The following is a 22429-nucleotide window of genomic DNA, read 5'->3' as shown; positions in this document are numbered from 1 at the left end:
CCATATTACTCTCACTGCACGACTCGGAGTATTTATATCACTGTATCTGAGTGTGAATCACAGCAGCAGCTGATCAGAAAGAGAATTATTGGTATACAGCTTTAAGGACACGCTGTCTCAGCCACTGCAAAACGTTTCAAAGCCTTTCCTGTACAGACCTCGCGGTTCAGAAACAGTTTAATCCCAAGAACTTTAAATGCACTCAATCAATTGCTCCTTGTAGAACGGTTTGTACTTAGAAATACAATCACCCCACTGTAAACTTGCACTATAGTTATAATATCACACAACCTGAGCCTCTTTATAAAGCGCGTATTTACATATGATGACGATATCATTTTTAAGGTGAAATGCAGCAAAATATGTTTGTTAAATTATACACATAAAACTTTAACTTCATTTAAATAATCTATATTCTTCACTGGGAGTGTCGTGAAGGATAGAATAATTAAACATGTACTACGAAGATATTTCAATGTTCTTTAAACGTTTTGAAGAATCGGCGCTAAGCTTACAGATGGCTTAACGTCTATTACAGAGCTGATTGTATGGCGATCGGTTACTTGGGGAAAGAAAAGCAAGGACTCTTGGGGCCACGCCAATATATATTGAATATAAAACAGAAAGAGAAAATAACAACACAGCTAAAACGCAGCGACAAATTTCGACAAAAGATAAATGCTTGTCATGAGCACGAGGCTCATGAAACACATGTTTAATAACGTGCTTTAGCTCCTATCATCGTGAAAATGACATCACGTATACATCTCAGTATTTTAGTTATTCAGAGAGCTGTAATATCACAAATGTAATGGACTCTGTGTCCAGTTGGAGGAAGAGAGCCAGTTTAAGAAGCAAGTAGTGATTCACACACATAGAGCACATACGAGTAGAAGATCAAATACAAAACAAAGCATTTAACGTGCTACTTTAATTACGATGTGATTTGAGAAACTGGTTGATTAAACGATTTTAAGATGAAGTTTATAATGTTCTACTAAATGACAAAATAAACTACGTGATTAAAGTGGAAATGTCGAGATTGAAGTTGACATTTCGTGCTTTTTCCCCACCGTGTGCCTTTTTTCTCTGTACCCTAATAAACTTTCATATGACACTCAGACAGTGGGCTTACAACTCTTCTTTTGACGGCAACTTTGATATGTGACTTCTTTTTTATTTTCGGCACTGTGCGATTTCGTGAGCTTTCAAGTTTCTCCAACACACTATGTCACTCGATCAACTTCCTTTTGTTGATTATACCACGGTTTGTTTGAACAAATAGTATGTTTTTCCTTTGCCTCCACTCGGTATTCGCTGAAATTCTTATATTTTCCCCATGCTTTTCCCATTTTCTTTTCACAGAAGGCTGCGCTTAAGGGCGATTTATATTGATTTGCATATTCAAAGAGGTGTAATTCTGGGAGGATTTGGGGCGTTACATAATGCGTGTGCACGAGCGTTAGTTTTCACGCTGATCGGGATTTATGTAACGGAAGAACGTGGAAATTGGATTATGCACAGATTCCTGCATCTGGATTTTTCTGTGCGTAAACACATTTCGGCTTTTGTGCTTACGCCATGTTATAGTGCGAGTTCTACGCACGGCGTTATACATGAGGCCCCTGGTCAGTGCTCCCTGTCACTTAAAATATTTACAGTACTTTCATCCGGAATTCTATGACTGCTAAGCATTTACTGCTTTTCCTAATATGAAAGACTTGTGGAACCACTATTTGTTTTTTTTGTTTTTAAAGCAGTGCTTAAGTTTCTATTTTATCCATCTTTATCTCCTTCCACTTCATCTTAGGCATATGCTAAATGTTTTTATTTGCCAAATTTTATATGTGATGGTCTTTATTTAAGCTCTGTGCTCTAGGGCATTTCATAATGTGGAAATTAAAAAATAAATAATTAGCTATAAGAAAACAAGCAGTACCAGAAATTGATGAATGAATTAACACCTATATGAAGCTACTGATGATGATACATTATTTAAATAAATGCTGTATATAAAAACCAGTTGCAGAATAACTTAATATTTAAAACAGTTGATTTCTGTATCTTTATATTTATTTCCAAGAGCAACAAATGAAACGCGACTGGGGAATTGAAGTACAGGATGGGTGTATAACTGTAAGTGACTGACTAAGTGGAATGTAAAGCTCAAGGGTCCTAAATCGGTCCTGACCCACCAGTTGCTGTCAACCTAATAAGTCACTGGCTCTACCTGTGCTGAGCTTGTAAACAATACATAGAAACAGATGAACTTTAAAGACCCAGGGGTTTTCTTTGCTATTGAAAGGCGCTATATAAAACATGTGCTTTTGTAAGTGCTAATTAACAAATTGGTTAAACAGTTTAATTTAGATTTTGGGAAAATCGTATCAGCGCTTATTAAAAGGATGCAATCGCTACTAAACAATCTATTACAGGATACACACTTTTTTCTTATTTTTGACCACGCTATATTTAAAAAAGTTCTGAAGAAATTGCAAATATGTCTCAGTGAATCTTAAAGGGTAGTTCTAAATCTGAATGCTGAACTCACAGGGTTAAATCGCGGATCTTGACTAAGCACATGTGTTACAGAACGGAGATTTAAAATTGTTTTCTTTATTTCAGACAGTCAAGATCTGAAGCTGGTGAACGGCAGAGGACCATGTGAGGGGAGAGTGGAGGTGCTTCGTAACGGGCAGTGGGGCACCGTGTGTGGTTATAGCTCTGACTGGGACATGAAGGACGCTGCGGTGGTGTGCAGACAGCTGGGTTGTGGAGAGGCTCTGTCAGCACCAGTCTATGCTCACTTTGGAGAGGGAACTGGGCGAGTCTTGATGATGATGTTAACTGTAATGGACAGGAGTCTGCACTGAAGGACTGTCAAAGTAAAACCTCTCCTGCGATCACTATTACGACGTGAGTGCGGTGTGCTCAGGTAGGAACGAAATTTCTGATTCATTCTGACATTTTCTTCTTACAACTCTGCTTATTTATAAATTATCAATTGTAACTTTTTTCGATATCTTCCAATAAACACACATACTCCATGTACAAAATTCTCCATTGTTATTTCGATTTATTTTTTCAAGCATGGGAAAAAGTGAGGAAAAGGAGCAACACAGTTACAGACTCACTAATGTCAGTTTAAAGAGATTTTTTAACTATGATTATTATTCAGAATTACAGAAGTCTGACCACAAGAAATTCCTGGATGGAACTATGTTTGGACAAAAATAGTTTGAGGCCATTTTAATTTATAGGTCGTTCAAGTAAAAGAGACCAGTGAAAAAATTCAACAAACATATTATGCGTTTTTTAATGTATATGTCCGAATTTCTATGTTAATTGCTATGTGTTTATATAATAAATCAACACCAGTAAATGACTCTTTCTTCCTCAGGCAGCACTTGCTTTTTTGGTTTTCAAAGCACTTTGATAGAAATGCAGAGATGGGGTGGCTGGACAGGCTTCAACTAAGGAAATTAGAAATGTCTTTATACAGTGGTGTGAAAAACTATTTGCCCCCTTCCTGATTTCTTATTCTTTTGCATGTTTGTCACACAAAATGTTTCTGATCATCAAACACATTTAACCATTAGTCAAATATAACACAAGTAAACACAAAATGCAGTTTTTAAATTATGGTTTTTATTATTTAGGGAGAAAAAAAATCCAAACCTACATGGCCCTGTGTGAAAAAGTAATTGCCCCCTTGTTAAAAATAACCTAACTGTGGTGTATCACACCTGAGTTCAATTTCCGTAGCCACCCCAGGCCTGATTACTGCCACACCTGTTTCAATCAAGAAATCACTTAAATAGGAGCTGCCTGACACAGAGAAGTAGACCAAAAGCACCTCAAAAGCTAGACATCATGCCAAGATCCAAAGAAATTCAGGAACAAATGAGAACAGAAGTAATTGAGATCTATCAGTCTGCTAAAGGTTATAAAGCCATTTCTAAAGCTTTGGGACTCCAGCAAACCACAGTGAGAGCCATTATCCACAAATGGCAAAAACATGGAACAGTGGTGAACCTTCCCAGGAGTGGCCGGCTGACCAAAATTACCCCAAGAGCGTAGAGACGACTCATCCGAGAGGTCACAAAAGACCCCAGGACAACGTCTAAAGAACTGCAGGCCTCACTTGCCTCAATTAAGGTCAGTGTTCACGACTCCACCATAAGAAAGAGACTGGGCAAAACGGTCTGCATGGCAGATTTCCAAGACGCAAACCACTGTTAAGCAAAAAGAACATTAGGGCTCGTCTCAATTTTGCTAAGAAACATCTCAATGATTGCCAAGACTTTTGGAAAAATACCTTGTGGAGTGATGAGACAAAAGTTGAACTTTTTGGAAGGCAAATGTCCCGTTACATCCGGCGTAAAAGGAACACAGCATTTCAGAAAAAGAACATCATACCAACAGTAAAATATGGTGGTGGTAGTGTGATGGTCTGGGGTTGTTTTGCTGCTTCAGGACCTGGAAGGCTTGCTGTGATAGATGGAACCATGAATTCTACTGTCTACCAAAAAATCCTGAAGGAGAATGTCCGGCCATCTGTTCGTCAACTCAAGCTGAAGCGATCTTGGGTGCTGCAACAAGGACAATGTCCCAAAACACACCATCAAATCCACCTCTGAATGGCTGAAGAAAAACAAAATGAAGACTTTGGAGTGGCCTAGTCAAAGTCCTGACCTGAATCCAATTGAGGTGCTATGGCATGACCTTAAAAAGGCGGTTCATGCTAGAAAACCCTCAAATAAAGTTGAATTACAACAATTCTGCAAAGATGAGTGGGCCAAAATTCCTCCAGAGCGCTTTAAAAGACTCATTGCAAGTTATCGCAAACGCTTGATTGCAGTTATTGCTGCTAAGGGTGGCCCAACCAGTTATTAGGTTCAGGGGGCAATTACTTTTTCACACAGGGCCATGTAGGTTTGGATTTTGTTTTCTCCCTAAATAATAAAAACCATTATTTAAAAACTGCATTTTGTGTTTACTTGTGTTATATTTGACTAATGGTTAAATGTGTTTGATGATCAGAAACATTTTGTGTGACAAACATGCAAAAGAATAAGAAATCAGGAAGGGGGAAATAGTTTTTCACACCACTGTATTACCATGCATTTGTCAAAGCTAAAACCATCACAATTAAAGCAATTAATCTTTGAATTTTTTAAATTTCTAAGTCTAATTCTGAGTGTGAGGAAAGAGTCATGTACTTCATCAACAAAGTTCAAAACAGAAGATAATTTGGAAGGGTTGTTACTCTATGGAGAGCCTATTTAAGTACAGGCTGGAGTTGGGATTGTAGAAGAGAGCCAGAATTCTAAAAGATACATTCACATAAGTGAGGAGAAGCCAAAATCAGTAGAAAGAAACTGGGAACAAAGCAAGTGGGAGGCATTGTTGCATAAAGCATTGTCATTACTCAATTTTTACATATTTTATGTCCATTTCAAGGTTACAGGCAGCTTGAGCTTATCCATGCAGCACTGAATGTAAGGTAGAAACCAAAACTGAGTGGGTTATTTAGTCTATTGCAAAACACAGCAACAGTCACTCATACTGGGAAAATTTAGAGCCACCAATCAACTTAACATTTCATCTCATTCTTATAATGTAGAAAGAAAAGAAAATACCTGGAATGTAAACTCCACATTCAGACATTTGGAGAATGTGCAGATTCCTCCCATGTGGTGACCAGGACAAAATAAAACTCAGTCTTTGGAAGATTGTACTGTGCCATCACGCTACCCAGCCCTCATACCAAAAACATAAATATAAAGTCAAACTCTTATTGAATGTGTTAAGAAAATATTAACTTTTTTATTCTTCAGTTTAACATTTATGTTAATACTGCAATTAATTGTTACAGATTAACAAAGTTTAGTAAGGCTAACAATATATTTGGATGATCCTCTCATTAATTCTTAAAACAAGAAAAGGGATAGCTCTGTGTTAAGTTGGAAGTTTGCATGGCTTTAAATTAATTTCTACTGTATAAGCGATGGAAAAATGCAACATTACTTTGACAATAATTCTATAAACTATAGAAAGATTACTAAAAAAAACGGATTGGGTAGAAGATGTAAAGACCTCTTATTCACCAACTATCAAGTACAAATAAACTGAACACTATATTAATGTTTACACTGCATAAAACATGTAATGTAAATTGCAAAATGAACAAAAGAGTAAAGAATTTCTTTTTTGGAGGGTTTAGATGACTCAGCTCATCAAACCTCCATGTTTTGCAAGACACACACAATTCCTAAAACAGCTATTTTAATTTATCCAAAAACATACACACAAATCTTAAAAAGGGCAGCTCAGAAGAAACCACTTAGACCACCTAGCCCAGGGGTTCTCAACGTCGGTCCTGGGGACCCCATGTCGCTGCAGGTTTATGTTCCAACCAGCTTCTGTTTTTAATTGAACTCCTGGGCTAATTAAGTGAACTGATATTTCCCAAGTTCTGTGTTTAAGGAACAATATATTAATTAGAAAACTAAGTTTGCTAAAAATGTACCAAGCAGTTATATAGGAATAATGTATTTTTTTTTCTTTTTAACAGTATTTTCATCTTGATTTTCATTCTACTTTTCTAGGTGTTCTAGTTGTTTAATTAATCCATTATTTACTAATTAGTGGGTCTGACTCTAAAGTAGCTGCAGCCTTTGATTATTCAGTGTTGCTTGCCTGGGTGTCTGATCTGCTCGTTTTAAGTTGTCATTATTAAGATACAATGAAGGGGGGGAAACTGCATAGAGAAAGAGCAAAGGATAATGAAATCAACAAAAGAAAGTTAAGCATTTAAATCTACTGTATAGCAAAAGCAGAAATATTTATAAATGTCGTATAAATGTAAAAATCATGCTGCTATGCTTTTCTGAATGTCAAATAAAAGAAAAAATAAATACCAGCTAATTAAATGAGATCAGTGCTATAAGGTGTTGTCACTGATTAGGAATCTGGTTGGAACAAAAACCTGCAACCACAGGGGGTCCCCAGAACCAATGTTGAGAACCCCTGACCTAGCCTGTGTACTGTCTTGAGACTTGTATGAAAAATGTGCCACAAATGGTGTAACTTGGCTTCTTTACACCAGGAAGTCAAAACAGTAGTGCAATAACAATTCTAATATTAAAAACTTTAAATATAATAATAACAAATTTTGCATCACAAAAAGACAGCAAACAATACTTGTAAATGTATATTGCTACACTGGAAAAGTGCTTACTGATACAGAGCATATTCAGGTGTACAGTAAAAACGATCTTTTTTTTTTTTGGCAGCATACAGTGGAAATGCTAGTTTGCAGAACCCACTGAAAACTGATTAGCCCTTAAGATTGCCCCTTCCAAACTTGGGGACATTTGCACTGTGTAATTTTGAAAACTGGAACAGAGGCTTCAAGTATCGATTTTGTCAATTCCATGACAGCTGTTGCAGAGCAGCCATGAAGTTTGTGTTCTTCTGAATCCTTCATTTTCAAAAAGGAAAATGGTCAAGATAGACTAATCTTAATGGCTGCTTGTTGCCAAGTAAAGTAGAATAGCCTCTGTTTAAAAGAGTCCTCATTTTGGCTTCATGACTAATATTTGAGATGTACTTACAGAGACGGACAAGTAAAGAAATTTTGCATATACAGTACTCTTGGTTATGCTCGGTATTTTATTCTCTTTGTATGCTACTTATCTAAACACATGAAGCATAGATTTTATGACAGAACGCCAGATTATTTCACCACAATCATATGTACTGTGGGTTCACTTAGATTCGATAGATAGATAGATAGATAGATAGATAGATAGATAGATAGATAGATAGATAGATAGATAGATAGATAGATAGATAGATAGATACTTTATTAATCCCAAGGGGAAATTCACATACTCCAGCAGCAGTATACTGATAAAAACAATATTAAATTAAAGAGTGATAAAAATGCAGGTAAAACAGACATTAACTTTGTATAATGTTAACGTTTAGCCCCCCTGGGTGGAACTGAAAAGTCGCATAGTGTGGGGGAGGAACAATATCCTCAGTCTGTCAGTGGAGCAGGACAGTGACAGCAGTCTGTCGCTGAAGCTGCTCCTCTGTCTGGAGATGACACTGTTCAGTGGATGCAGTGGATTCTCCATGATTGACAGGAGCCTGCTCAGCGCCCATTGCTCTGCCACGGATGGCAAACTGTCCAGCTCCATGCCTACAATAGAGCCTGCCTTCCTCACCAGTTTGTCCTGGCGTGAGGCGTCCTTCTTCCTTATGCTGCCTCCCCAGCACACCACCGCGTCGAAGAGGGCACGCGCCACAACTGTCTGATAGAACATCTGCAGCATCTTATTGCAGATGTTGAACGACGCCAGTCTTCTAAGAAAGTATAGTCGGTTCTGTCCTCTCTTGCACAGAGCATCAGTATTGGCAGTCCAGTTCAATTTATCATCCAGCTGCACTCCCAGGTATTTACAGATCTGTACCCTCTGCACACAGTCGCCTCTGAAAATCAAGGGGTCCAGGAGGGGCCTGGGTCTCCTAAAATCCACCACCAGCTCCTTGGTTTTGCTTGTGTTCAGGTGTAAGTGGTTTGAGTCACACCATTTAACAAAGTCCTTGATTAGGTTCCTATACTCCTCCTCCTGCCCACTCCTGATGCAGCCCATGATAGTAGTGTCATCAGCAAACTTTTCAACGTGGCAGGACTCTGAGTTGTATTGGAAGTCCGATGTATATAGGCTGAACAAGACCGGAGAAAGTACAGTCCCCTGCGGCACTCCTGTGCTGCTGACCACAATGTCAGACCTGCAGTTCCCGAGATACACATACTGAGGTCTGTCTGTAAGACAGTCCACAATCCACGCCACCAGATATGAATCTACTCCCATCTCTGTCAGCTTGTCCCTAAAGAGCAGGGGTTGGATGGTGTTGAAGGCGCTAGAGAAGTCCAGAAGCATAATTCTTACAGCACCACTGCCTCTGTCCAACTGGGAGAGGGATCGGTTTAGCATATAGATGATGGCATTCTCTGCTCCAACCTTCTCCTGGTATGCGAACTGCAGAGGGTCGAGGGCGTGGCGGACCTGTGGTCTCAAGTGGTGAAGCAGCAGCCACTCCATGGTCTTCATCACATGTGATGTCAGAGCAACATGCCGGAAGTCATTCAGCTCTCTAGGATGTGATACCTTTGGGACTGGGGTGATACAAGATGTTTAACAAAGCCTCGGGATTCTCCCCTGTTCCAGGCCCAGGTTGAAGATGCGCTGTAGAGGACTCCCCAGCTCCAATGCACAGGCCTTCAGCAGTCGTGGTGATACTCCATCTGGACCTACTGCATTGCTGGCACGAAGTCTCCTCAGCTCTCTGCTTATCTGGGCTGCTGTAATTGTGGGTGGGGATGTCTCTCCTATGCTGGTTTCAGCAGAAGGATGGGTGGAGGGTGCAGTACTAAAAGGTGAGAGTGGGTTAGGGTGGTCAAACCTGTTAATGAAGTTGTTCATTTGGTTTGCTCTCTCCACGTCTCTCTTGATGGTGGCACCCCACTTCGAGCTGCAGCCAGTGATGATCTTCATACCATCCTACACTTCCTTCATGCTGTTATTCTGCAACTTCTGCTCCAGCTTTCTCCTGTACTGCTCCTTCAACGCCCTGAGCTGGACTCGGAGTTCCTTCTGCACTCGCTTGAGCTCATGCTGATCGCTGCATTTAAAAGCCCTTTTCTTCTGGTTCAAAAGGTCTTTGATGTCACTTGTAATCCATGGCTTGTAGTTAGCATAGCAGCGTACTGTTCTTACTGGAACTACAATGTATTACATGTATTACATAGCTGCAGCTCAGCTTTCATTCTTGGTGTATGAGAAATATATTAAGATATTTTTCAAAATCATGTACTGATATTCTGTTTGTTTCCATCCAACCATCCATCCACCCTTGCATGCTGAACCCGCTTAAGTCAGGTTAGTGTCTGTGAGGCTAAAACCCATCCTGGCATCCAAAGATGTAAAACAGAAATGAAGCTTAGTCCATTGCAGATGACACTTAGATATATATTCATAATCACTCACTTATGAGAAAGTTACATGTACTTAAAATAATGAATTAGGAGCTGTAATTACAATACAATGAATTAAAATAAGTTTTTTTTTGCTTTATATTTTCAATTATTATCATATTGTGTTTTAGTTGTTATGAGGCTCCAGTTTTGCTCTTCTAGGTATGCTTGTTTTTCACTTTTACATTACATTTGTTTTTCCCTTTCAGGTTCTGGTGCCCGTTTAGTTGGTGGCAGCAGCTCCTGCTCTGGGAGACTAGAAATGTTAGACGGTTACAGCTGGAAGAGCATCTGTGACACCAACTTTAATCAGATGGCCGCTGAGGTTGTCTGCCGCGAACTGGATTGTGGAGCTCCCAAAAAATATCAGGGAGGAATGTTTGGTCAAGGAAGTGGTTCAGTTTGGGAAAAAAAGATTCAGTGCAGAGGAAGTGAAAGAAAGATTTTTGACTGTTCAACCGTTAACAGCGCAGCAGGGCATTGTACTAAAAGGAATGATGTTGGCCTTGTTTGTGTTCGTAAGTTTTGTTTTTTTTAGTTATTCTTTGAAGTATTGAATAAATAAGAAAAATCTTTTAAATTCAAATAATAAAAGCTTAAGTTTACAGATCATTTCAGGATTGTTTTCATAAGAATAATTACAAATGATTTGATATTATTTTAGGTTTTTATTTTCTTTGTACTGCTCCACCTGACTCACCGGTATGAGAAATCCCTCACATATCATGTACTGTTTAACTCATCTTAATATCTAGTATACTGAGCTTTTTGAGGTCTCCCCTAGTTTTGTCCATTTAGACCCCCAAAACACAATTTTTTGCCCATATTTTGTGCAGTAAATTGCACCTTTATTTTGAACCGATAAGTCTCTTTAGTAAAAATGATCAGAACAATTTGAAGCTGTGAATGCCACATTGACGAAAACCAGGTGTTCACCCCGTAAAAGGATATGAAGGGTCAAATTTAATCCTTTTCACAAAGATTAAAAAAATGAGGATCAGTAATATAGGCATTTAGAATGACATTTTACGCGTATGCTATTCTAAGGTAGCTGTTCATGAATATGATAATATTTTTGACATTTGATACTTTATTGGTCGTCCTAGCTAGCTAAGATCTACTCCCAGAATGTTAAAATGACAAATATCAAACATTTTTTTATTTTATTTTTCATCCTTTAAATTTGTCTATCCCAATATGTCAGAGGGTGAAAAAAGACACATTATATTACAATCAAGGATATTCAGACTTTAAACATTTAAACTGATGCACATTTTTATATTTCAAACATTTGATTTTATTATGTACTTCTACCTCATGAAGTAAATCTTTACTTTTCTTATGAACACTCCAAATTAGGATGGCTTATGCTGATTAAGACATTTTAATAGCTACATTGTACAAGAATATTCTTTTGTTGTTTTTTATGTATTTAAATAAAGACCTCAGATTGAGCTTGACAACTGAACATTATTAGTTTCCCACATTAACACAGTTGAGTGTGAAGTATCCCATGATTCACTAAAGGGCTAGTGTTACCTTTAATACAGTAGAGAGGTAGCTTGAAGCTTGAAAACTCCATTGCAGAATTGTCTTCACTCCAAAGAAGTTGTGTGCTTCCAAATTGCTTTTCACTTTGTATTTGCTTCATTACTTGGGTAAATTATGTGTCTTTGCTAACTAATAACCAAATTTTGTTTTACAACATTTAAATAACACAAAACAAATGTTGAATTTTTAGAATGGCATTGCTTAATAGGTCTGGTTATAGTTAAACAAGTGTATGTGGCATAAATAATAACACATGGTCCCAAATAATACTGTATTACAACATCAAAGCAGCAATATGTTAAAAGTGTATTTCTGTTTCTAAAATATTAGTTCAGTCAATATTAGAATGGATTGAAAGATTCAGGGATTATCTAAACTGTACTCCACCTTTGCTATGTCTGAAAGAAATTTTGAGCCCATTATTGGGATGAGACTTTGTATAACAAATTTTCTAAAAGGTTAGAACACAATGCTTTGAAGTCTACATTTGAGTCTTAGTTTTACCACATCTACTATATAATAAAATGGTGTAGGTCTGTGCATGTGTCCAGTCCCTCAGATCAATCTGATTGGTCAGTCTAGCTTCAGTGATCATAAGAGGAAGTATTAGTGAGACTCACAAGGAGGAGTAAAGGGGTAGTAGCTACATTTAGAGTCACGTTTAAAGATGAGAAGTACAGTATAAAAACAGACAGAAGGCAAACAAGGTGCCTCGAAAAGAAAGAATTACGAGAAAGCTTTATGGGAACATACCAGTCATGAGAGATTAAGACACACAAGGATACAGAAGGAAAAGAGATGAAGCTATAGATAAGGCAAGAGATATCAAGTATTTTTAAAGTTTATTCTATTACCAGTGTCAGAAAGTCCTTTGTTAGGTTGAATTGCGACCACTAATGCCAGAATATTAGAAACACTTGTAGAACATTTCCTACATATTTCCAGGTGAAAGTTCAGGCTTCGCATGTCTTTTGTTCCTTTGTTTACTTGCTGCACGTTGTGAGAATAGTTTGTCCTTTTCTCCTATCACTTGCTTATCATAGATAATTTGATATAAAGAGGTTCAAATGTTTGTTAAACTTACACGTTCAGAGTATTTAAAATGTGTACTTGTACGTAACGTTGTAACTTATTGTATGTATTTAATTTTGTTTACAGACCACAGCAACAGGAATTAAAGTACTTTTAGAGTTCAGATTGTGTTTGAGATTAATCGTTACCTCGATATTGGAAAGGGGAGTTTACAAACAAAGTTGTACCACCGTGGAGTTAATAGTGGCACCTCCCGTGGCCAGACATCTGATCGTGTCTACAGTAGTTTGGACTTTATCTCACCCACATTTCTTACATCAGCCTGTCGTACTGAGACCAGCTCTCATTTTTATGATCCTTCGAGCTGGATTTCTTTTACAAGGATAAATTTCAAAGGCAAATGGATAAGGAGCAAAGCTCTGATGAGCTGTGCCCTGCTCTTCAAAGTAACACTTCAGATAAGGCGGACCTAATCAAAATAACAGGAAATATTAACCCTTCAGTAGCTGGTCAGGTCAGTCTTTCTGTTTTATGTAGTGAGACGAGTTACCCTCCTGAATGCACAGTTAGCACAACTTGCCAAACAAGTTCTGCCTCAGATGCATGCAGTCAGTTCGCCTCCACATCCACCGGGAGACTCGCGTTCCACCCCAGCTAGGAGCCTATGAGGTGGGATATTACCCATCAAGACAAAAGGCACGCTCTGTTACAAGCTTAAAATACCTTAAAAACCTTAAAATATATGAGCGATGTAGACTACTAGACACTCAGGCTAGAGAAGCATTGAAGGAAAGAGAGGCTATAGCCCAGCAGATGTCCCAGCAGCAATGTCTCCGAAGGGCTGAACAGGGCTTAGAAGAAGCACAGATGATTTCTTCATTTGTTATGGAAAATTAAAGCAAAGGGATTGTGACCCCTACTGTTCCCCAGATCCCAAAGTGCTTCTCAAATCTGTCAGCACCAACTAAAGATTTGCTTAATGTGAATGCAGAGCCCTTCACCTTGTCCTATCCATTAGACCTGAGTGGCAGAAACAAGGATGACAGTGCCAGGGTGCCTACTGCAACAATAATGTCCCAAGACCACCAGGATTTTAGTTTTCCTATAATTACTACACCAATCCAACATGTAACAAACAATATGCAGAGTGGAAATGCCAGGCACCAACTGCCTGGGGGTCCACGACTTGTACATCAGCCTTTCCAGCTGGTGGATGTCCCTCCTACGATTTCTGACATGCCTACAGAATCACTCTTCCTGTCAAAGCCATCTGCCTATGCACCTTCAGTACAAGTCGCACCCAATATGATGGACTTGCTTATTGCTTCATCATGTGGTTCCTAAGCTGAAACTGCCATGCTTTGAGAGTGGCAAAAAGAGTGATTTTGCTCTCTTCAAAATGGGACTAGACAGTCTTTTAAATGGCCATCCCCATCTAACTGAACAGTACAAATACCAAGTGCTGCTTGGATGTTTGAAATTTCCTGGTGCACACAAATTGGCCAAAGCGTATATGCATTGCCCAAATCCATATTCGATTTCCCTGCAAGCGCTGAAAGAGAAATATGGTCAACCAAGGCAGCTAGTTCAGAGTGAAATAGGAACAATACTTAATGCTTCACCTATAAATTTGGGGATGCTGAAGCATTTGAGGACTTTGCCCTTTCAGTACATTCATTGGTTGGTATGCTTCAGGCTTTGGAAGGAGAAGGTGATTACGAATTGAGGTGTGGATCACATGTGGATCGGCTTTTGAGCAAGTTGCCCCCTAGTTATCATGATGGATTTGTGGAATATTGCTTTGCCTAAGGAATATTACAGTCCAATGCAGACTTGTACCTACACACTGCAGGACCTTTCAATCTGGCTACAAACCAAGTCCCGTGTTAAATGCATTTCGGAACAAGCTGCTGCCCTGTATCGGGGGGAGACATTGAAGCATGGTAGAAAGGAGAATACACTCTCAGTCCGGAGAACAGAGCCTACCAACACAAATTATTATAATGCTGAGCCAGTTGCATTTCAACCGAATCCTCAGTCCTCTCTTTCACTTAAAACGTCCAATGAAAAGCTCAAACCTTATTGCCCATTCTGCAATAACAAGGAGCACGATCTGAATGCCTGCACAGACTTTAAGAAATTAAGTGCTGAACAGGTTGCCAACTGGATAAGAGATAACGAGCGTTGTTGGAAATGTAGCCGTACACACACCCCTGACTCTTGTACGCTAAAGAAGCCATGCAACACATGCAAGGAGCTCCACCTTACGATTCTGCATGATACTGTTATGCAGAGAAGAGGTCAGAGTGTACTCATGACTATAGTCAAGCCTGATGCCATATACATTAACCGGAACAGACGTCCACATCAAGTGCTACTTAAAGTCGTGAAGATTCTAGTACACTATGCTGGGCGTTCAGTTGAGACCTTTGCTGTCCTAGATGATTGATTGGAAAGGACCATTATCATGACTGCGGCAGTCAGCACACTAAAGCTACCCCCAAACCCCGTAGGTAATGACTCTTAGAACAGTCCGTCAGGATATTGTCCGGATTTCTGGTAATGCAGTGAACTTTGAAGTCTCTTTGGTGAATTAACCCAACAAGAAATATACCATTCAACGGGCCTTCTCTGCAAACGGTCTGTGCTTGTCAGAATACTCATACCCTATTAATGAGTTAACGAAGCGTTACCTGCATCTCCACAATGTACCATTACCCCAAATAGACTGGGCCTGTCCTTTGCTTCTGATAGGCTCAGATTTTCCCCAACTGGTCATGCCGATTCAACCAGTAAATTTTGGTCCACCAAATCCACCTGTTGCAGTCCACACTGCTTTGGGATGGACACTACAAGGGCCTGCAGGTCTAATCCAAGGACAGGGACAAGATGAAAGATGTATAATGATGAATGTCTCATCCCCCACAACTGAACTGATAAGAAATGTAGAGCGGCTTTGGCAGACCAACACTTTACCGTATCTGAACCTGCAGCAGGTGACCCAGTCCAAGCAAGACCAACAAACCCTGGACTTGCTTGAAACAGGGACTGTTGAGGTTCATGGGGTCAAAAGATATGCCACCCCATTATTGAGACGTTCCAGAAGTCCATGCTTCCTTGCTTCTCCAGAAGCTATGCTTCCCCACCTCAGACGTGTAGAAAGGTGTCTTCTGAAAGATCAATATTTGGCTGACATACATACACTGCACATCCAGAAGCTTGTGGATGCAGGCCATGTCAGAATTCTGACTGAAAAGAAATAAAGTCACATGAAGGGGCTTGGTACAGTATATACCATATCATATGGTGCAGCATAATGGTAAATACAGGCTTATATTCAACTGCTCCTATCAGAGGGACAGACTTGCCTTAAATGATCATCTGTTTGCAGGTCCAACTTTGGGACCCTCATTACTGGGTGTTCTTCTTCGATTTCGCCAGCATATAGTTGCCATATCTGGTGACATCAAGGCTATGTTTCATCAGATACGTTTGCTACCTTCTGACAGGTCATTACTGAGGTTTATATGGAGGAATATGGACCGTGATAAGTTACCAAGTGTTTATGAATGGCAAGTCTTACCTTTCGGCACAACCTGTAGCCCTTGTTGTGCAACATATGCATTGAGAAAGCATGCTCAAGACAATCAGGAAGGCGATGAAGAGGTGTGGAATTGTGTCAGTGAAGCTTTTTATGTGAATAACTGTCTGTACAGCCTACCGTGTATAGAAAGTGCCAAGCAGCTAGTAGATAAATTGCGTCAACATCTTTCTGAAGGTGGCTTTGAAATTTGGCAGTGGGCCAGCAATTTCGTATCAGTCATTCAACATCTCCCAGATGAGGCCAGATCAGAGAATTCTGTACTTTGGCTTTCACAGCATGGCGAAGAGCCACTAGAGCCAACACTAGGTCTCCGCTGGAACTGTGCCATGGACAGTCTTGGTTACAGATGTTGCCCAGTTGAATGCATTGAGCCAACTAAGTGGAACATTTATAAGGTACTTGCCAGCCAGTATGACCCACTGGGGTTTCTCACTCCCTTTACAGCACGAGCCAAGGTTCTGGTACAAGAACTTTGGCAGACTGAAAGTGGTTGGGATGATCACATTACCCCTGACACCCTTGTGCAACGATGGTTTACCTGGGCAGAGGAGCTAGGCAGTATAAAGCATGTAATCTTGCCTCGCTGCTACATCCCACCATGTGCTGATACTCCCGGGGCTAAGAGAGACTTACATGTATTCTGTGATGCCTCCGAGCGATTATATGGGTCTGTTGCTTATCTACGTACTGAAGATGAAAAGGGGGGAATACATGTTAGCTTCGTGATGGCTAGGTCCAGGGTAGCCCCCAAACGGCAAATCTCAATGCCTCGTCTAGAGCTTTGTGCTGCTTTAACTGGTGCTGAGTTAGCGCATCTACTTATCACAGAGCTGAGCTTGCCTATAGGGCAGGTACTCTTGTGGAGTGATTCCACTACAGTATTGACCTGGCTGAAATCCAAATCCTGTCGGTATAAAGTGTTTGTAGGCACCAGAGTAAATACAGAACTTAACCAATTTAGACAACTGGAATTACATACCAACCAAAGATAATCCAGATGATGACATTACCCGGGGAAAGACCCTAATGGAGCTTAGTGAGTTAAACAGATGGAGGAATGGACCTTACTTTCTCAAACAGCCTATTAACGAATGGACATGTTCCTTGATTACTGGCCCACCTGAGGACTCCACCGAAATGAGCAATGCCACCTGTTGTGGAAGTCTTGTAATGGAGCAGTACACTAGACTTCCAGATCCCAGTTTTTTCCAGTCTTGGAATGATTTAGTTAAGGCTACCTACCATCCAGGATCTTCATGGGGCGGCTGATGGGAATTCAAGTGCTTATTCTTTAGCAGAAACCTGGAGGGAGACGGAAGTTGAACTCCTAAGAAGAGCTCAACAGAGCAGTTTCCCTGTAGAAGTCAAGAATCTTCAATCAGGAGTGGAAATACCTCTAAGCAATCGTTTGAGGACATTATCACCAGAATTCCACCATACAGCGGGTCTCATTCGAGTTGGTGGCCGACTAAGAAGTATAGAGGGTTTTAATGAGGAAGGCATCCATCCTATTGTTCTGGACCGATGTTACCCAATATGTTACCCAATAACTAAACTGCTCATTTAGAACTATGATGAAAAACTTCTGCACCCAGGCCCAGAGCGGGTGTTTGCGGAGGTAAGACGAAAATATTGGATATTAAGGGGTCGCGACATCAGCACCAATGTAGGGAATGCCAACGTTGGCGTGCCACAACTCAGGCTCCAAAGATGGCGGATCTACCTCCAGCACGACTATGGCTATTTAAGCCACCCTTTTGGTCCACAGGGGTTGATTGCTTTGGTCCCTTTACGGTGAAAATTGGCTGGAGGACGTTGGGGAATTATATTCAAATGTATGACTACTCGTTGTGTTTATTTAGATTTAATTGAAAATTTAGATACTGATGCATTTCTCATGGCTTTCCGTCAGTTTGTGTCAAGAAGAGGCCAGCCTGCTGAACTTCTGTCTGACAGAGGTACAAATAAATTTTCGAGGAGGAGAATCTGAGTTAAAGGAAGCTATTACTGCCATGACACCTTCCTTGCAGGAGCAACTTGCTAAGCAACAAGTGAAATTTCAGTTCAACCCACCAAGTAGTCCACATTTTGTAGGGACCTAGGAATGGGAAATCAGGTCAGTGAAGAATGCTTTATGAGTAGTTCTTGGAACCAATGTTGTGACTGAGGCCGTATTAGCTACCGTTCTTATAGAAGTTGAAGGTATTTTGAACTCCAAACCCTGGGTTATGTATCCTCAGATGTGGCAGATCCTGACCCGATAACTCAGAATCTGTTGCTCATGGGGCGGCGAGATGCTTCACTACCACAGGTAGTTTACCCTCCAGATGATTTGCTGGGGCAATGGTGATGGCATCACAGTCAGATTTTAGCTTATCACTTCTGGAGTAATTTTGTCAAGAATTACTTACCTGGTCTCCAGCTCCATCAGAAATAGCAGACTGACTGTGATGAGTTAAAGGTTGGAGAGGTAGTCATGATTATTGATGCGCAACTCCCAAGAGCATCATAGCCAAGCGGTAAAATCATTGAAACCTACCCAGGACCTGATGGTCGCATACGTACGGTGAAGATTCAGGTGAAGGATCGACTGTATGTCCGACCCACAGTCAAATTAGTCAGGCTTCCAGCTGTTGAAGACTGTGATGGATATAGACCAGATGGGTGATGAGGACTTTCTTCTTGAAGTACAAATTTGTGCTAACAAATTTAGGGGCGGCTATGTCAGAAAGTCCTTTGTCAGGTTGAACTGCGACCTCTAATGCCAGAATATTAGAAACACTTGTAGAACTTTTCCTACATATTTCCAGGTGAAAGGTCAGGCTTCACACGTCTTTTGTTCCTTTGTTTACTTGCTGCACGTTATGAGAATAGTTTGTCCTTTTCTCCTATCACTTGAGCCATTAATGCTGTGCGTCCTTGCGGAAAAGTAAGTTTATCATAGATAATTTGATATAAAGAAGTTCAAATGTTTGTTAAACGTACACGTTCGGAGTATTTAAAATGTGTACTTGTACGTAACGTTATAACTTAGTGTATGTATTTAATTTTGTTTACAGACCACAGCAACAGGAATTAAAGTACTTTCAGAGTTCAGATTGTTTTTGAGATTAATCGTTACCTCGATATTGGAAAGGGGAGTTTACAAACAAAGTTGTAGCACCGTGGAGTTAATAGCGGCACCTCCCATGGCCAGACATCTGATCGTGTCTAGTCGTTTGGACTTTATCTCACCTGCATTTCTTACACCAGCCTGTTGTACTGAGACCAGCTCTCATTTTTAACCAGTCTTTGACAGGTAACATGGCTAGTAAATAATAAATACAATATAAAATGGGAAATGGGAATATAAAATGGTTAGGTTTGAATCAAGTAACTTTGTCATTAATCACTTAGTTGTCATATAGTTTTTAGGATGAGTTTTACCTGTTTTTACTGGTTCTCATTGCTCATCTTTAATTTACAATAACAGCACCAAGACGTACACACAAGACTAGAAGGGATTGCTCCTGTTAGATATGATGCCATCAATTTAGCTGATTAACTGAATTCAAACAGTGTGCTCATCTTATTACACTCTTTGTCTGATGATTCTCTCCTTCTTGCTTGCTCCTTAGCTTACAGACTAGTGAGCGGTTCTGATTCTGAGTGCTCTGGACGAGTTGAACTTTACTATGACCGTAGGTGGGGAACAGTCTGTGATCGCTACTGGGACCTGCAGGACGCCAGTGTTCTCTGTAACCAGATAGGCTGTGGATACGCAATTGAAGCCCCTGGACAGGCCAGTTTGGAGAAGGCAAAGGAGAAATATGGAGAGATAATCTTCACTGTGAGGGAGATGAGGCTGACCTGACAAAGTGCCCAGCTCTTGATTATGGACGTGAAGAGTGCACACATAAGAATGATGCCGGTGTTATTTGTTCTAGTGAGTATCTGTCACATTCTGTGATCACCTAAAATATTTTATTCAGATTGCTGTTACTTAAATCTATGTAAAATCAATCTGTTTAAAGATGGCTGCAAATTAAAACTGTTAAATGTAACTGAGAAAGTTTTACACATACAGTATATCCATCTATTTAGTCATTCAGTAAACCAAGTTAAGGAAATGTCTTGCTTGCAGTTATATTACACAAATATTAATGTTTACATAAAAATGCCTTTCATAAAAAAACTTTTTACATTTGAATGTGAATCATATGGCTACAGTGTTTTATAAGCAAAGCAAGGAAAAAACTTGCACTTGTTTTCTTTGATCACAGGGTCATTTTAATTTCCTTTTAAATCAGAATAATTACCTCTTCTGACAAATGTTCATTTTGTTGAAAACGTTTTTTTTTTAAAGTGATGAACACATCACAATGATATGGTTGTTGACACATTGCTGCAATTTAGAGCTTTCAGCTTAAGAATTTAAAACAGGATCACTCAGTAAAGCAGAGGGAGTTGAATTAGTAAACTTGTGTTTTCAGTCCACTTCCTCAGAAACTAGATTCCAAAGTATTATTAAATGTTATTAGCATGACACACTTCTTTGTACAAGACATGAATATTGGTAAAAAGAGAGATTTTTTTTTTTTTTACCAGAACAAATTCAACATGTTAAATAACTGATCACCTAGACCACTCTATGAATAGTTTCTGCTCCGTAGGTTATTTAACAAAAATGCAAAAGTAGGTGGAAGGAGAAGAATGTTTCTGGAAAGAGCAGAACTTTTCTTTAAACTTTTAAAAAGTATGATATTACAAAGACACTTTATTCCTTTTCTTCTGCATGCTAAAACAGTTTATTATGTTACTTGGCTATTAGATAGATACTTTATTAATCCCAAGGGGAATTCACATAATCCAGCAGCAGTATACTGATACAAAAAACAATATTAAATTAAATAGTAATAAAAATGCATGTAGAAGCAGACAATAACTTTGAGTAATGTTAGCATTTATTCCCCCGGGTGGAATTGGAGAGTCGCATAGTGTGGGGAAGGAACGATCTCCTTAGTCTGTCAGTGGAGCAAGACAGTGACAAAAGTCTGTCACTCAAGCTACTCCTCTGCCTGGAGATGACACTGTTCAGTGGATGCAGTGGATTCTTCATGATTGACAGGAGTTTGCTTAATGCCCGTCGCTCTGCCACAGATGTTAAACTGTCCAACTTTACTCCTACAATAGAGCCTGCCTTCTTAACAAGTTTGTCCAGGCGTGAGGCGTCTTTCATCTTTATGCTGCCTCCCCAGCACACCACGGCGTAGAAGAGGGCACTCGCCACAACCGTCTGGTAGAACATCTGCAGCATCTTATTGCAGATGTTGAAGGATGCCAACCTACTCAGAAAGTATAGTCGGCTCTGACCTTTCTTACATAGAGCATCAGTATTGGCAGTCCAGTCCAATTTGTCATCCAGCTGCACTCCCAGATATTTAAAGGTCTGCACCCTCTGCACACAGTCACCTCTGATGATCACAGGGTCCATGAGGGGCCTGGGCCTCCTAAAATCCACCACCAACTCCTTGGTTTTGCTGGTGTTAAGATGTAAGTGGTTTGAGTCACAGAATTTAACAATGTCTTTGATTAGCTTCCTGTACTCCTCCTCCTGCCCACTCCTGATGCAGCCCACAATAGCAGTGTCATCAGCGAACTTTTGCACATGACAGGACTCTGAGTCATATTGGAAGTCTGATGTATATAGATTGAACAGGACCGGAGAAAGTACAGTCCCCTGCGGTGCCCCTGTATTGCTGAGCACAATGTCAGACCTGCAGTTCCCAAGACGCACATATTGAGGTCTGTCTGTAAGATAGTCCACAATCCATGCCACCAGGTGTGAGTCTACTCCCATCTCAGTCAGCTTGTCTCTAAGGAGCAGAGGTTGGATGGTGTTGAAGGCGCTAGAGAAGTCCAAAAACATAATTCTTACAGCACCACTGCCTCTGTCCAAGTGGGAGAGGGATCGGTGTAGCATATAGATGATGGCATCCTCCGCTCCCACCTTCTCCTGGTATGCAAACTGCAGAGGGTCGAGGGTGTGGCGGACCTGTGGCCTCAGGTGGTGAAGCAGCAGCCGCTCCATGGTCTTCATCAGATGTGACGTCAGAGCAACAGGCCGGAAGTCATTCAGCTCACTAGGACGTGATACCTTTGGGACTGGGATGATACAAGATGTTTTCCAAAGCCTTGGGATTCTCCCCTGT

General features: G+C 40.1%; 1 protein-coding gene across 1 annotated transcript in view; it reads left to right on the top strand.

Annotated features, from left to right (window-relative positions):
- Window positions 1–22429, top strand: part of LOC120538554 (scavenger receptor cysteine-rich type 1 protein M130-like) — a 52027-nt gene that overhangs the window by 23577 nt on the left and 6021 nt on the right. The window contains exons 6-7 of the mRNA XM_039767949.1: window positions 10261–10569; window positions 19856–20163. Coding sequence (XP_039623883.1) covers window positions 10261–10569; window positions 19856–20091 — 545 coding nt within the window. The 3' untranslated portion in view covers window positions 20092–20163. The remainder of the gene's footprint in view (window positions 1–10260; window positions 10570–19855; window positions 20164–22429) is intronic.

This window comes from Polypterus senegalus, chromosome 11 (genome assembly GCF_016835505.1).
Source record: "Polypterus senegalus isolate Bchr_013 chromosome 11, ASM1683550v1, whole genome shotgun sequence".
Taxonomy (NCBI): Eukaryota; Metazoa; Chordata; class Cladistia; order Polypteriformes; family Polypteridae; genus Polypterus; species Polypterus senegalus.
This window is presented reverse-complemented; position numbering and strand designations above follow the sequence as displayed.